We start from the raw sequence: 15,383 nt of genomic DNA, 5'->3' as shown, positions 1-15,383 counted from the left end.
TCATGCGTCTATGAGTGCAGTCCACCATCTGGCCAGAGCCATGGCCATTAATGCATTTATCCTGGGCTCTAAAGTCTGTTTTTAGAAAGAGCCAGTGGTCTGATTCCACCTGCTGACCCCTCAAACACACTCAGCGCGTCAACAGGATCTCATAACAAACACTTTATATAATCCGCACTAACTGATATTACATAGGAAAACACCACAAAGCGAAATGTTACAAAAGCAGCTTTTTATTTGCCTTAACATCAAAGCTGTTCTGATCCTCAGGGTCCCTAAACAGTGTTAACTGCACACACACTACTCCCCCTCAATTTAGAAATAAATGTGCAGTGCACTTATTTCAAACAATGTATTTATAAATAGGCTACACGTAATTTGTTCATATTACTTCCAAACCTTTAATCTTTTTTTTTCGATTCATTTTGTTTCTGTTTCATACAAACTGGCCAAGTCACGTGATTTGAGTAAACAAGGATTATTTAGTAGCCTACGCCATAGTTATTGTTTTTTCATTGCTTTTACGCTACCAAAATTATTAAAACACTATATATTTTATATATTATTAGATTACAGTTACACTTTAATGGAAACACTATTTATAAAATGTGAATGATCTTTCTGTGTTTTTGTTGCATTTACCATCGATGTCCTCAGCATGCGATTGAAGCTTCTAGAGATTCGAAAGAGTGAATCATTTTGCGATGCAAATGGTTCAATTGATTCTATTTCAGTGGGACCGCACCGCAATGCCATCTCTCATTAAACAAAAAAGGGTGTCAATAATTTGTGATGCATATAAACATATAAAGGTAACGTTACATTACATTACAACAGAATCAGAAGTCACTATTAGTGCACAGGTGAGTGACATTTTGCGTGTTGCGAACCAAACGACGTCAGTCACCTGGCTGCAATCAGAACTCGGGTTTCCCAAAATATTTAGCGTTTTGCATTTTAACTGCAAATTACTCTATAGGAAACACACGTATTATTCGTTCTGGAATCGAATCGTGACTCCCTTTATCTGAGTGAATCGTAACCTAAATGCACTATTATATTCATGCATGTGATCATGTGGGCAACCTGAATATAAACATTGGACTCTTGAATACACTGCAATGACTGACTGGCAAGAGATATTGATCAGTTTAATTATCAGTTTTTATCAAGTGAACTTGCCCAAAGTTCAGTAGACAGGTTCCAATTGTGTAAATGTGCACAGCTAGGGCCCTATTTTAACGATCTGAAACGCAAGTGTCAAAGCGCAAGTAACTTTGTGGGCGGATCCCGGCGCTGTTGCTATTTTCCCGGCGGGATAAATGCCTCTTGCGCCTGGCGCAGATCTAAAAGGGGTTGGTCTGAAGTAGCTTCATTATTCATAGGTGTGGTTTGGGCGTAACGGGAAACAAACCAATAAGAGCTTTATATCACATTCCCTTTAAGAGCATGATGAACGAGGTGCGCTTGTTCCATGGCGCAATACTATTATAACGGCGCATTTACCAGGCGCGCTTCAGAATCGGTTAACAGCCGAGGAGATCGATGTTCTCGTTAGGGCCGTAAAAGAAAGAGAAGTGACATTGGGGATGGGACAAACCCACCCAAATTAGCTTCGGTTAAACATGCATATAATAATTTGTGTAAATGTGTAAGCTTTATGCCTATTTTCCCCATCGTCATTGACACAACAATGATTTCCCTCGTGTTTTAATATTTTTCCTTAGAATAATGTATAATTTGCAAAAAGTTAAATGCATCTGTGTAGATGAGAGAATCATCTTCAGTGTATGCGCGTTTTTCACACTCTGTATTATGGCCAAGCATGCGCGCTTAAAATAGCATCTGAATGTAAGCGCAACGCGCCACTGACTTTAGACTAGGTTTTTTTCTGGTCAGTGGCGCAATTGTTTTATAGAACAGCAAAATAGCATGAAGGAAAGTTTGCGCCGGAACACGCCTCCTCTTTGTGCTGAACCGCCCCGGGGAGCGCAAGTGTATTTTTTAGTTAACCGACGTGTGTCTGTGGAGGGAAAAGTCCGCTTTGCGCGGGTGCAAAATAGGAATGATACATGCGTCAGTGTACAAAGTCATTTGCGCCGGGTGCAAGATAGGGCCCCTAACCTTTTGACTAAGTGATGCAAATGTACTCTTTTATGGTGGCATTATTAGTAGCCTATGTGCTAAACAAGAATTACATATTTAAATAAATATAGTACGGTATAAACCTATTTGTCGTATTCTATACATGTCCTCCAAAGTTTGTACGTATACAACTCAGTCAGTGTTTTAATAACAGGGTCTGTGCAGCTGAATGTCAGTATGGACTCCTCTTTCATGTTTAATGTGGCATAAATATAGCATGCCTCCGAACTGCGACTTGATGAATTGCAGTCCCTTCCTTCACACAGCCACTGCAGATGGGTTGGAAGTCAATGGGGGGAATGAAAAAGAGTGAGTGAAATAGCCCATAATTGTTGATTCCTGTCAGGTCTCAGCGGAGCCACTTTGTCCTAGAAATGAGAGCGGTAAAAAACTAAACCTTGGTACAAAGTATTCTGTCTCGAAACGAATCTCTCCTACTCTTATTCGCTTTCTGTCTCTCTTGGATCTGAATATTCATGCCTCAGTGAGTGTGTAATTCATATTTGCGCTACTTTATGTTCTTTGATGATGGCATCAAGTTTTCTGAAGTGCCTGCCACACAGCAATGTGTTCAAATCCAGTGTCAAACCATATAAAGCTCAGGAAAACGAAAGAGGAATGCTAAAATCAGGCATTTGCATCTCCTTCAAGCCCTGTGTTGCTAGCCGAGGAGGCTTGTTCGTTCTGAGCTTGTGTTATCATGGACTCTCACCTTGCCAACATACTGATAGTTACTTCCTGTGTATTCCTCCGACAGGAAGAACTGCCTCCACATCCAGTCTCTTTTGGATCTGTGCAGCACCATTTTATCTCCTTCCATCAGATGGTTCCAGTTTTGAAAGAGATTCCCATCATTCCTCTCTAGCAATATGACTGGAGAGCTCAGGTGCGGAAAGACCAGTGGAAGCAGCCAAAAGAAGTGATTCATTATCATTGCAGCCAATCGATCGTCACGATGACAGCGACTCCTTATGAATAAGCTAAGTAGGGTGTGCAGTGCTGAATTGAAAGCGATGTAAATGGCAACATCAGCAACCCTGACATTGTAGAATCGCCTTTGATCCTCCTTTGATTCCCTATAAAAAAGAATCAAAGCAAAAAAGTTACATGCAGTGTGTTGGAGGTCACTGCAGCCCTTGTCGAGATGCAACATCCGTTTCTTATACTGTAATCCTTTTGTTGTTTGTGTAGTGTATCACACAGGGCCTTCATGCAATATTCTATTCACAGAAGATCAAAAATGTAGCCTCACACAAAACATTGCATATAACATGCTTGTGCAATTAACAGAAATGCTTGCATTGGTAAACATGCTAAAATGGCATTCTACACCAGGTCTGGGTTAAGGACAGGACAGACTGTTATCATGGGTTAACCAAAAATGGATAAATACAAATAAAAGAGTACATATAGTATATATAGATATGGGTTGGGAATCGAAAATTGATTCCTATTCTGGAATCAGACACTTGTTATAAAATTAAAATTTTGACTCCGCCTATCTATTCCCCTGTGCACATTTGAATGGGTTTAAAACATTCAATCGCGACGACGCGAAAGAGAAAACGAAAATCACTCACTGATCTTGACCGAATAACTTTTGTAACTTTAATAAGGATTAATATATAGATTTTATTTACAAAAAGAAAACTATGCAGTGGTATTTTACATTTGACGTGTATTGAATAAATGTTTGATGGTCGCTAAAATTCAAACAATTCACATGCTTTCATGTGTTCTCGTTGCATTCATATGAGTTGAACCATCAGATGTCTTAAGTGTGCGAAGCTTAGAAGCGCTTTGAAACTTATTAATTTTGCATTTTAACGGCTGACTGTAACCATCACTAGTGCAGTCTCAGTAGCCTATCAAAAATCCTGTCTGTCATTTTGATTGATAAAAATGAAATATATTGTCTAATGTGTTTTTCTACATTAGAAGCATTCCCATGGTAAACGTTGTTAATGTATTTCACTGAACAAAGTTTGTGACCTAACCTGTGCTGTCTCCATGAAATCAAAAATGACAAAATTTATTTTTTATGGAAGATTGCAGTACTTATTATGATTTATGTATGCACATCATTATTTTTTTTAAGTTCATGTGCCCTCATAATCTTTTATCAAACTAACGTCTCCCTCTCACAGCAACATCTCTTCTCTGATGATTTGTTTATGGCCAGCGGGCGGGACAACCTGTTACTCACATGAGATCACAGCAATAGCAAACCACAAAAATCCAATCAATTTCCAATGAAGAAAATCAAGTCCCGCTCCACATTTTTCACTCAAATAAAGAAGCCATTTCACTCAAATATGTCACAATAGGGAAGAAAAGACTATCGCAACTTCCGGTACATGCCAAATGTAAATAAAAATGAATGATAATATCCTGTCTTTCCCACTCAGATCGTGATTTTATATAGATGACTAGACTGTCCGTATTCTTGTGTGCACAATATTAAATGGTGAAATCAAATATTTACAAGAGTTAATAAAGATGCCAAAATTACAATTAGGTTAATGGGAAATGTTTACATTTATGCATTTGGCAGACGCTTTTATCCATGCATTTCATGGTACACATTTTTACATTCTTATCAGTTCTTGCTTTCCCTGGGAATCGAACCCATGACCTTGGCGTTGCAAGCGCCAACGCTCTACTATTAAAAGCTACAGGAAAGACTTGTCATAAAAAATGTCATAATGGAAATTTCACCACCCAATCTTTCACAGTGACGGTGACCAATTATTTTCCTGTTATCCGGTCGAGACCCTCAGCATCATTATTGATCGATTGTTTTTTTTTGTTTTTTTTCTGCAGTCACTAACAATGATTAAACAAAGTGCAAGTGAATGGAGTAAAAACCATTATTCACAAATTGATTCTTATTCCAATGGTATCGTCTTATTCCCTTGTCCTCTTAATATGTTCCACATCCAAATCGATTTCCAGAGTGAGTACTATAGTACGGGTGTTATAACTACATCAGAGCCAAAAGAAATCAACGTACGTGGCGGGATCAATAGCAGACCTTGATTATATGTCACAGAATGACTAGGGTTGGATTCAAATGCTGGTCACACGACCTAAAAGCTCTTGCTCGCTGCCTCAAATAGTGATTGCTGCTGGCAGAGTGGCCTGCCATGTTTATTCCGAAGCTTTCTGGCTGAGTGTTTAAGCATGACAGCCGATGTGAGATACATTCAATTAACTGGGATTAAGTGAAACATTATTTCACTTAATCTCACCTCCTATTCACCTTTTCGAGAACATTTTTCACTAGCATCTCCTTAAATGTTGCAAACAGAGTTTTAATGTCCTTAAATGTTTGAATGTCTGTGCCAAGAGATATTTAACGCCTCTATTACTTTTCTGAACCGCTGTAAGCATACACATCAGTGTTCAACATGGCCAGCAGGCTTCAGTTTAGCTGTCAAGTTACATGGCTACACACTAAAATAAATAAACAAATAAATAAATATGTGTACAGTATATTGATTTGAGTTTATCAGCCTAGCAGCAATACAAACACAGCAACAATATTACAGTTACATTAATACTAAAGTCCTACAATCGATTACTGAGGCAAGTTGGCGCCAGTTGCATTTGTATTTAATGAGAGAGCAAGTCTCTATTTTGTAGGTATTGTAATTGGGCACAGAAGAAAATTTTTTAAGCCAATGGGTTCGCTTGGGTTCCTAATGGAGACCAGATTTTGAGGGAACACATGTGTCATGACAGGTGAAGTTCTCTTACGAGAGTATCTCTCATACTGCGTGATATCTTACGCTATGGGGGAAAACTCTTTTCCACGAGATATTGAAGCCAAAAATTATCCTTTAATTTTGATTAATGTAAAACGCTGTGCGGCAGCGTGCAGACATAGGCAAGACGGCTCGCGCGCCTATTGGCTGCCCTGCGGCAACAGCATCAAGCCTATCGAGAGAGGCCCTGCGTGACGTGACATCCAATGGGTCATTTCGTCACGTCCCGCCAGAATAGGCATGGCCTTGGCCTGTAAATACAGTCGACAGGCTGATACAAACTGATTTTCATCTCTTCAGCGAAGCACTACTGCATCGCTGGATCCAGAGTGAGAAGCCGCGCCGTCTGATAGTAAGCCTTCTGCGGGACGAGCCTTCGAGCCTGAAGCCGCTGGCCTTCACCTCGCCGCCTTCAGCCGCCGTACCTGCTATGCTTTCCGGCGTTAATATCCTTTTTCACTGCTAGAGTGTGTGTTCGCCGTCGCGACTCACACTCTCTCTCTCTCTCTCTCTCTCTCTCTCTTTATCTAAAAGAGCAGCGTCTTTTTGAAGACGCTTCGTTCCTGTGGAACTATTGCCATGGTGACTCTGAGGACTTGCCTGGCATTTTTTCTCCGAGTCTGCACTCCCGCCCGCTGTAGTGCCGCGCCGCAAAGCGCCGTACTCAGCGGGTCCTCAAGCCTTCTCCAGCCCGTGATAGCTCGCCGGTTCGCCCGCCAGCTTCACCAGCTTCAATCGAGTCGCTCACTGACGGACAACGGCCGCCGCGCGCCGCCGATTCCGCCATTAATGACGACGAGATAGCTGCATCTGTAGAGGAGGCCAGCTGCTCTATCCCCGCGTCGGACAGTGAGGATCGGGCGAGCTCTGTGGACCTCCCCCTTCTGCCCGCGAGTCGTCAGGGAAACGGGCCAGCATCAAAACCGCGGCAAGCTTTCTTTACGTTATAAGAAAGCTACCCCGCCCCCCGTGGGCATGCGTCACCGGCGAAATGAGGAAAGAGTGTATTTTTAGTCCCGCCGAGGCCGGACCAATCTCCATTTCTCAAACATTTCTCAGCTCCTCTTAGTTTGAGCGGCTGAAAATGTCAATATTGCAGCAATGAGCCTGTTGTATAACACGCACGCCTGCAAACAAACGCCAACACACACAAAACTGTGATGACGCTCTATTATGTGGTTGAGCTATTTTAAGCTTTTGTCGTTTCCCACTGTGGCTCAGTGGCGAAACCTAAAGCCATAGCACGTGAGACCCGTGTTCGATCCCAGCGCTCGCAGCAGATAAAATTTTGTCTCGCCGTGGCCAGACTTGCACTGAAACTTTTCGCTCGTTCAGTTCCAAGAAAATGTGACTGTTCCAGTGTATTTTGCAGTAAACAAGCCGGTACCATGGCCCGCTTGCCTGCACACAAATGCCGTTTCCACGGCAACCCAGAAAAATCATATAAGCAATGTATTTTCTGGTATTCCGGCCACAGCCGATGGTGTTATGAGTGTAATAAAAATGCCCACAGCCCAGTGTTCATTTCTACACACAAACACAGCCCGCCACAGTGCAGGGCTCGCACATATGAAATCGACTCATGTCAATTGTGCATTAAATGTAGTGAATGTGCCCACAACCCAGTGCCCACAAACACTACACACTGCATGTGCCACGTTTTCTGTAAAACGAAACCAACACACATACAGTCAGCTAAGACCCACGGTGTTTAAGTCTCGCCACGGCCAGACTCCACCGAAACCTCTCGCTCGTTCAGTTCCAAACAATGTGACTATTCCAGTGTATTTCGCAGTAAACAAGCCGGTACCACAGCTCGCTTGCCTGCACATTAACGCCATTTTTACGGCGACCCAGATAAATCCCAAAAAAGAGTGTATTTTCTGGTGTATTTTGATGGTGTTATGAGTGTTGTAAGAATGCCCACGTCTCAGTGCCCATTCCCACACACAGACACAGCCCGCCACAGTTCAGGGCTAGCACAAATAAAATCGACTCATGCCGATTGTGCAAACTTAGTGAATGTGCCCACGACACAGTGCCCACAAACACTACACGATGCGTGTCCCACGGTTTCTGTAAAAACGAAACCAACACATATTCAGTCAGGGCAAGCCGACGGTGTTCTCAGTGCAGTAAATGTGCCCGCTGTCCCGCGCCCACATTCGCTCACAGACACGCTGAACCCTACGGGGTTTTTCCCGCTCGCTCTCTCTCTACAATCTGTCATAGAGAAATCGAGCGCGACCAGGCTGCCTGCCGTGATCGGCGCGCCCCCCGCCTCACACACTTTAAACACAGTGTTTATGTCTCAGCACACCGAAGCTCTGCAGCCGCCGCTATGCCACGGCCAGAGTCCGGATCTCATTCTGCCTCTAGCTATTCACGCAAATGCGTGGGCAAAGCTTCCAGGGGTATCAGAATGGGTGTTGAACACTATAAAAAGAGGCTATTCGCTACAGTTCGCTCGACGTCCCCGCCGTTACACGGCGCGTGTCGAAACCACGGTAGACAACGAAGTATCTCATCTACTTCGAACCGAAATAGCGAAACTACTGAGCAAAGGGGCCATAGAACCTTTATCTCAGGCTCAGAGCGAAGGGGGGGTATACAGCAGATATTTTCTGGTACCGAAAAAAGACGGGGGTCTCAGACCCATTCTAGATCTGCGACAGTTGAACAAAGCGCTTCTGAAACGCAAGTTCAAAATGCTGACAACCAGCAAAATCCTCGCGCAAGTGCGCCAGGGAGACATGTCAATAGATCTGAAAGACGCCTATTTCCAAATACAGATTGCGTCACGTCACAGGCGATTTTTGAGATTCGCCTTCGAGGGCCAGGCATAACAAATACACAGTCCTACCGTTCGGCCTGTCCCCAGCACCCCGCATATTCAAGAAGTGCATGGACGCGGCTCTCGCACCCCAGAGACTTCAGGGCATGCGAATTTTGAACTACTTGGACGATTGGTTGATTCTAGCTTGATCACGATCAGAGCTCATAGAACACAAGACCACATTACTCGAGCATCTCGAGAATCTGGGTCTCACAGTCAATTGGGCGAAGAGTTCGCTGTCTCCCAGCCAGAAAATTTATTTTCTGGGAACAGTGATAGACTCGCTGCCTATGACAGCAAACAGAGCCTATCCAGATGCATAGTCGATGCCATAGCGCTGGCTTACACTTCTAAGGGCCTGCAGTGTCCTTTGGGTGTCAGAGCGCTCTCCACGAGAGGCGTGGCCTCTTCGTGGGCGTGGTCTAGTGGGATTTCCTTGCATGATATCTGTATGGCGGCGGGCTGGGCCTCGCCGTCTACATTTATACGGTTCTATAACCTAGAGGTTCCCGCCTTACAGGCCAAGCTGTTGTCGGTCTAGAATTCAGTACTATCTGTCCCGCTGCGCCGGCGCAGAATGCTGAGTTTTGCTTGAGTATCGCTCACTGATCGATAGAACAGCTCCATGGGTGTTGAATAACCCGTACTTTTGCCCAGTCCAGGCTGAACGCGTTCACCCTGTCTGCGGGAAATACTGTTACCATAACTAGCTCCTGTGGGATGCTATTTCATGGGGAATGATGCTTGTAGCCTCTCTTCTCCGACCCTCTGTGAGTCTACGGTGATTATGCACTATATGAGCCCCGGGCTACTGCCCTTGGGACTTTAGTGTGGGATCCCAGTACGCACGGCGTCTTACATTGTGTTCCCCATAGCGTAAGATATTACGCAGTACGAGAGATACTCTCGTAAGAGAACGTACTCGGTTACTAACGTAACCTCGGTTCTCTCTAGAGAGGGAACGAGTACTGCGTATCTTGCCGTGCATACAACAGCGCTGGTTCGCTTCAGTGATGAAAACCAGTTTGTATCAGCCTGTCGAGTGTATTTACAGGCCAAGGCCACGCCTATTCTGGCGGGACGTGACGAAATGGATGTCACGTCACGCAGGGCCTCTCTCGATAGGCTTGCTGCTGTTGCCGCAGGGCAGCCCATAGGGCGCGCGAGCCGTCTTGCCTATGTCTGCACGCTGCCGCACAGCGTTTTACATTAATCAAAATTAAAGGATAATTTTTGGCTTCAATATCTCGTGGAAAAGAGTTTTCCCCCATAGCGTAAGATATTACGCAGTACTCGTTCCCTCTCTAGAGAGAACCGAGGTTACGTTAGTAACCGAGTACGTTTTTCCTCCTAAATATTTTAAAAACTCTTTGTGAAAGAGTTATATAGCATGAACCAAAACCAACCAACAAGTTGAATCACAACATAACTTGTTGAAAATCTTGACCAAGGTGCAAGACTATGTACTGAATGGCTTTAACGAGGGAAAGAACTACAATCCCATGAAGCACTGTCAACAATATAATAAAAATAAAAATGAAGGCATATAAAACTGTTGATTTAAAGATGGTACATTTATCCTTATGTGTTGCTTAAGCAGCTGAAAGTCAGTAAATGTTGCCGATAAACCTGATTTGCAATGGGAGTTGAATAATTTCTGTTACACCTGTGTATATATACAGTACTGTGCAAAAGTCTTAGGCACATTTGATTTTTACCCGCCAATTTTTTTTTAAGCCAGTTATTTATATATTTTGCTGTAGTGTGTTAGTAGTAAATATCAGTTTACAGGTAGGTCAAGCATCTTGGAGACTGTGCTGAATATCCTTGTAAATAGTGTCTTAAATTAGTTAAAAATTGTTAACGTAAAGAGTTGAAAAATAGGATGTGCCAGATCCACGTTATGTGCGTCAGGCCTAATAAACCTGCTGCTGTTATTAATGTTAATCGAAGAACAAAAGGCACAGAAAATCACCCATCGCTCTTGCCTAAGAACTGCAATAGTAAATACTAATAGTAAAAATGTGCTAAGGCTGGAATGTGGAACTCTCTCAAAAACTTTTAGCCGATATTTCATATGAAAAGATGTTAGCCAATCATAGCAATGGGCGTTTACACTTAAGTGAAGGGGGTGGATTGGAATCCACTGCTGCTTCAATGTATATGTAATGATTGATTATAATTAAGGTATTAATCAATATTTTTCCTTCTAAATATCAAATGAGTTGAATAAGTCTCACAGCAGACTCGCCCCTTCAAACAGATCGTTCAAATCCGAATGCTAAAATCAGGGTAGGAAAAATGCCTTTTATTTCTAAATGGTGACATTTTTGATGTAAAAATCATACTGACATTATAAGTTCACCCCGGTGCACTTTTATTTATAGTGCTTCGTAAAAAGCCATTGATTTTTTAAAAAAAATATATTTTATGTTGTTACTTTATGTTGTTTCTACATTATTTTGGAGATTCAGTGTGAAAGTATTAGAAAATATAAAAACTTTAATGTTAGCTGTGATTAATCGCGATTAATAACATAAAAATGTGTGATTAATCAATTTTTTTAATCGATTGTCAACACTAAATATACATACATACACAAACACACAATCGTACATACATACACACAAATGTTTAAGTAACAAAGGGAGACTATTATATTATGTATAGTGCTCCTGAGAGTGGGCAGGTGCTAAAGAGTTCTTTAGATGTGATTTGCTTGTAGCAAATCTCTGATTGATGGACATTTCTTTGCAGAATCAGGATTAATGTAATTTTTCAACTAGGAATTACACTGTTTATACATGATTATTTGAAAAAAATAAGTTAAAATAATGGAGGCTGTGATGGCTTTAAGAAAAGCATATGTCAGTGATTAACAACATTATAACTCTCATTAGGTCTGTCTTTAAAGGTGTATTAATTGTTAACAAGTAATTGTTAAAAAAATCTATTATAAATATATTCATATTGAAAATCAATGCAATTTTTTACTTCTGGAACCCGACTTTTGTTCCCAATGGAAATGTCAATCCTCTGAATGCCTCGGTTGACCAATCAGAATCAGGTTTTCCAGAGAGCCCACTTCATTTCTGACCTCTACCATCTCAGAGCATTCATCACATTCCAACTTCCTTTGTCTTTGTGAACTGTAATTTCAGATCAACCAATTTCCTGTCAATTTGAAAGGAATTTTCAATAAAATAGCTTCCAGTTTAACATTTTTGCAGAGTGCTTAAAACTACCCGTTATACTCATCATTCAGCATGACAACAGGCTATGGCTGTGTGTGTAAATGTCTTTTTGACTGTTTAATATTGTTTAATAAAGTGCTGTGTATTTCCTTGTTAGTCTTGCCCCTGGCTGGCATAAAAACATTTCTGTTTTGTAACATGTAATCCACTTTGATTATTATTATGATTAAATGCTGCAGTTATAATTTCAACTCTTTTCATGAACCTTATTAGAATATTAATCCTAGATGTGCACCGCATAATAAGCAGCCTTTGACATCTCATGAATTTTAAGGTATACGTGGTCAGTGAATTGGCCAGGGAAAAGAAAGATGGGCATTAGATACACTCTCGGCCCTTGTCATATATCACCTATTAATTAGCAATAATGCCCGCAGCTCAGAGTCAAGTACATTTAGTCCTTGTATCTAAGCTATCGTGGAACCGAATCTAGGGTCTCTAATGACACATAATACCTTTTTTTTTTCATTTTGCCTGATGAAGTTCATATGCAAATCTAATGCAATTTTTTATGCCTTTTATCCTTGCCATATGTTCAGCAGCCTAAATCACCTACATAACTGCATATATTTAAAATTTAGTAAGAAATATTTACATTTACAGGGACTGAAGGCACTCTTGTCCAGTACTTTAACATTTGACACTGACAACAAGCCACAGATGCAACAGTTTCCACTTGGGGGAGCCCAAGACCTTTTTCTCTCCTCTCTTCCCTGTATGAATCTCCCCATCACTCCATACCTCATCCTGGACGGCTCTCACAGCTGGCCTCTCCCTTGCAATATTAATGCCCTGTCTTCTTTGTTTTGAAACTTTGGTACAGATCAGATATGCACCATGTTGATTGCCTGCCTGGAGGACCGGCTTTGATTCTGCTAGGTTCACAGACTCAAGGCAATAATTTATAACCTGAGTTATTAGACGGAACACTTTCTCTGATTTTGTGTGGCTCTGAGAATGCAATGAATTCAAAAGCAGGAGCTGATGGAGGTCCTGTCTGATTAAAAAAAATTATGTGTGTTTTCAGAGAAGGGCAAAAAGGAAGGGAGGGCTGCTCAATACACAGTTGCAGATACTAGAAATGCTCACTAACAGTGCTAGAGGTTTAACTGTTATGACATTCCCACTACAATTCAGATGTATTCAAACTAGAAGAACAGTCCTTGACCTCCTAAAATGCCTTTTTAGGGTCACTTCCTCAGGTCAGGGTGTAAATGTTATTACAGTACCTCCCTGAGAAGAAATACATTGGTTGGATCTTTCACCTCATTATGAGGCAAATTGCCTCGCATTTCGAGGCGGAAAGAAATAGAGGGAGATAATATCAGAGACAGAAACGGAGAGAGAGAGAGAGAGAGAGAGAGAGAGAGAGAGAGAGAGAGAGAGAGAGAGAGAGAGAGAGAGAGAGAGAGAGAGAGAGAGAGAGAGAGAGAGAGAGAGAGAGAGAGAGAGAGAGAGAAAGAATGCCCAGAATGCCCTGAGATGAAGTATGTGGGGTTTTATCTCATGATTTATCTCTGTGTTGAAAGGCAATTATACATGTGACACTGGCTCAGAGGAAGTGTGCACTTTAATTTGTGTGAAACAGCCATGCCATTATGTGTTCACATCAGATGTATAAATCAAAGTTTGCATATTGGCTTGAGTTCAGAAGCACCAAAACCTGAAAAATCTGATCTAAACTTAAGTCTAACAACAAGAGTGGTTTACAGAGTGGTATTTTTAGGTAATAACATGTACACACAGACAAGAAACAATCCTTATTGGCGATACTGCACTCAGGGTGATTTGTCTACAGTCTTACATTTGACTTCCACAGTCACAAGTGGTACACGCAATTGAAATGAAAGCTGCAAAACGCTCATGGTTGTCCATCCTACATGAACACTTTAAACACAGAGCGCTGCTTATGCAGGTTTAGTGTTCTAGCTTTGCCAACATACTCCAGAATCTGCACCTCTGTAGCTAAAACCCTGGGTTAAGGATCACAAACAGAGACAGTGATGCATGAAAGCAATTTCCCTACATTGGCAGTGATATGTTTTATGTCAAGGATCAAACATGCACACAGACCTCTAAACACGTGTGCACACTTCCTTGTAAAAAGCGACGGGGCGATTAAACGCATAGGGATAAAGGAGGATTTTTTGAAACTTTAGCTGCAGTGATGACTCCTGTGGGTGGTAAAGTTAAACTATGTGCATTGGTTTAAAGAATGTCATGCTTTGTATGCATATAAATAAATGTAATTATATATATATATATATATACACACACAAGTATAAACGTCATTTTCAATATTTGTATATAAATTCCAATTAATTACAGCAAATTACAATGACAAATGAAATCAGTTAGAAGACACATTAGATAGATGGATGGATGTAGACAGAGCACAAATCAAAGGGGCAGATGACAGGCATTTCATGTCAGATTATATGACATGTAAGATTATATGGCAAATCTGTGGCATTATGACAGAGGGCAAAAGCCATTAAAATCTATTAGACTAAAAATCAAGTCCATGATGAGGTTGTTGAGGTTGTTAAAATGGAAAAAAATGTAATTCATTGCAGATGGAAGCATTCCAAAGTACTGTGGTTTAGATTTGAGTTTCGACTGTTGTCAGTTCCACCGCAACATTTTGGAACTAGTAATAAAATTGCAATGCTTGTTCCATGCTATTTAGATTAGCTGGCGTTATCTGAAGAGTAAAAAGCATAAGGCTCTTACCTTAACAAAACAGCCTCTTGTGCTCTTCTGAGGGCATGTCATCCTCATGGAAGTGTGACACTGGCTTCTATGCTCGCCTCTTGGCAGTGCTCAGATTCCAAGACTGACTACAGTTGTGTGTGAGACTCCAGCTGCCTCTCTCGCTCTCTTTCTCTCCCTCTCTCCCGCACTTACACATAAAGCCCTCTCTCTCTCTCCAGCTCTATCCTTTCTTTCTTGCTCTGCTGGGCAAGGATGCAGTTTGCAGAGGGGAGCAGGCTCTGATTGGCTGCCATTCATAAGATTGTGATTGGGGATGGAGTTGACTGGGGGGTGGTTGGGGGAACGAGGGGAGAGAGACCAGTGTTGGCTACAGACCAGGGCATTGAAATGAGGACAGTGGGTTTAACACAGCAGGCATGATGAGTTACAAGAATTAAATCTTGGACTAAAAACATTGGTAAAGGGCAGGAACCCGAGGCATATCCGTGACATGCTTAAAATGGCAAATCTGAAATCAGCCTAACAACGTTTTGTAGGGGCAGTTGTATTCATTGCACACGTAAGAGCCAACATAACTGTAGGATTTTTCTGCTGAATACTTAAGTCAGATTACTCAGAATGCAGAAAGGCCAATACACACACGCAATACTCTCTCTCTCTCTCTCT

The 15,383-nt window shown here is 41.7% G+C and overlaps 1 protein-coding gene across 2 annotated transcripts in view; it reads right to left on the bottom strand.

The window, feature by feature from the left end:
- Positions 1-14,859, bottom strand: part of cdh10a (cadherin 10, type 2a (T2-cadherin)) — a 41,518-nt gene extending 26,659 nt beyond the window's left edge. Inside the window, exons 1-2 of one of the 2 annotated variants that reach the window (XM_077229246.1) lie at positions 14,736-14,859; positions 2,858-3,221 (exon numbers count right to left, since the gene is read on the bottom strand). In XM_077229246.1, the coding sequence (XP_077085361.1) occupies positions 2,858-3,079 (222 nt within the window). In that variant the 5' untranslated portion in view covers positions 3,080-3,221; positions 14,736-14,859. Of the gene's footprint in view, positions 1-2,857; positions 3,222-14,735 lie in introns of those variants that run through there. The other variant, XM_077229237.1, reaches the window with a different exon arrangement.
- Positions 14,860-15,383: the final 524 nt, after the last annotated feature.

This window comes from Siphateles boraxobius, unplaced genomic scaffold (genome assembly GCF_051911475.1).
Source record: "Siphateles boraxobius isolate OS27281-9 unplaced genomic scaffold, OSU_SipBor_1 1, whole genome shotgun sequence".
In the NCBI taxonomy this organism is placed as follows: domain Eukaryota; kingdom Metazoa; phylum Chordata; class Actinopteri; order Cypriniformes; family Leuciscidae; genus Siphateles; species Siphateles boraxobius.
Note: the sequence above shows the minus strand (reverse complement) of the source record. Positions and strands in the feature narration are given on the sequence as shown.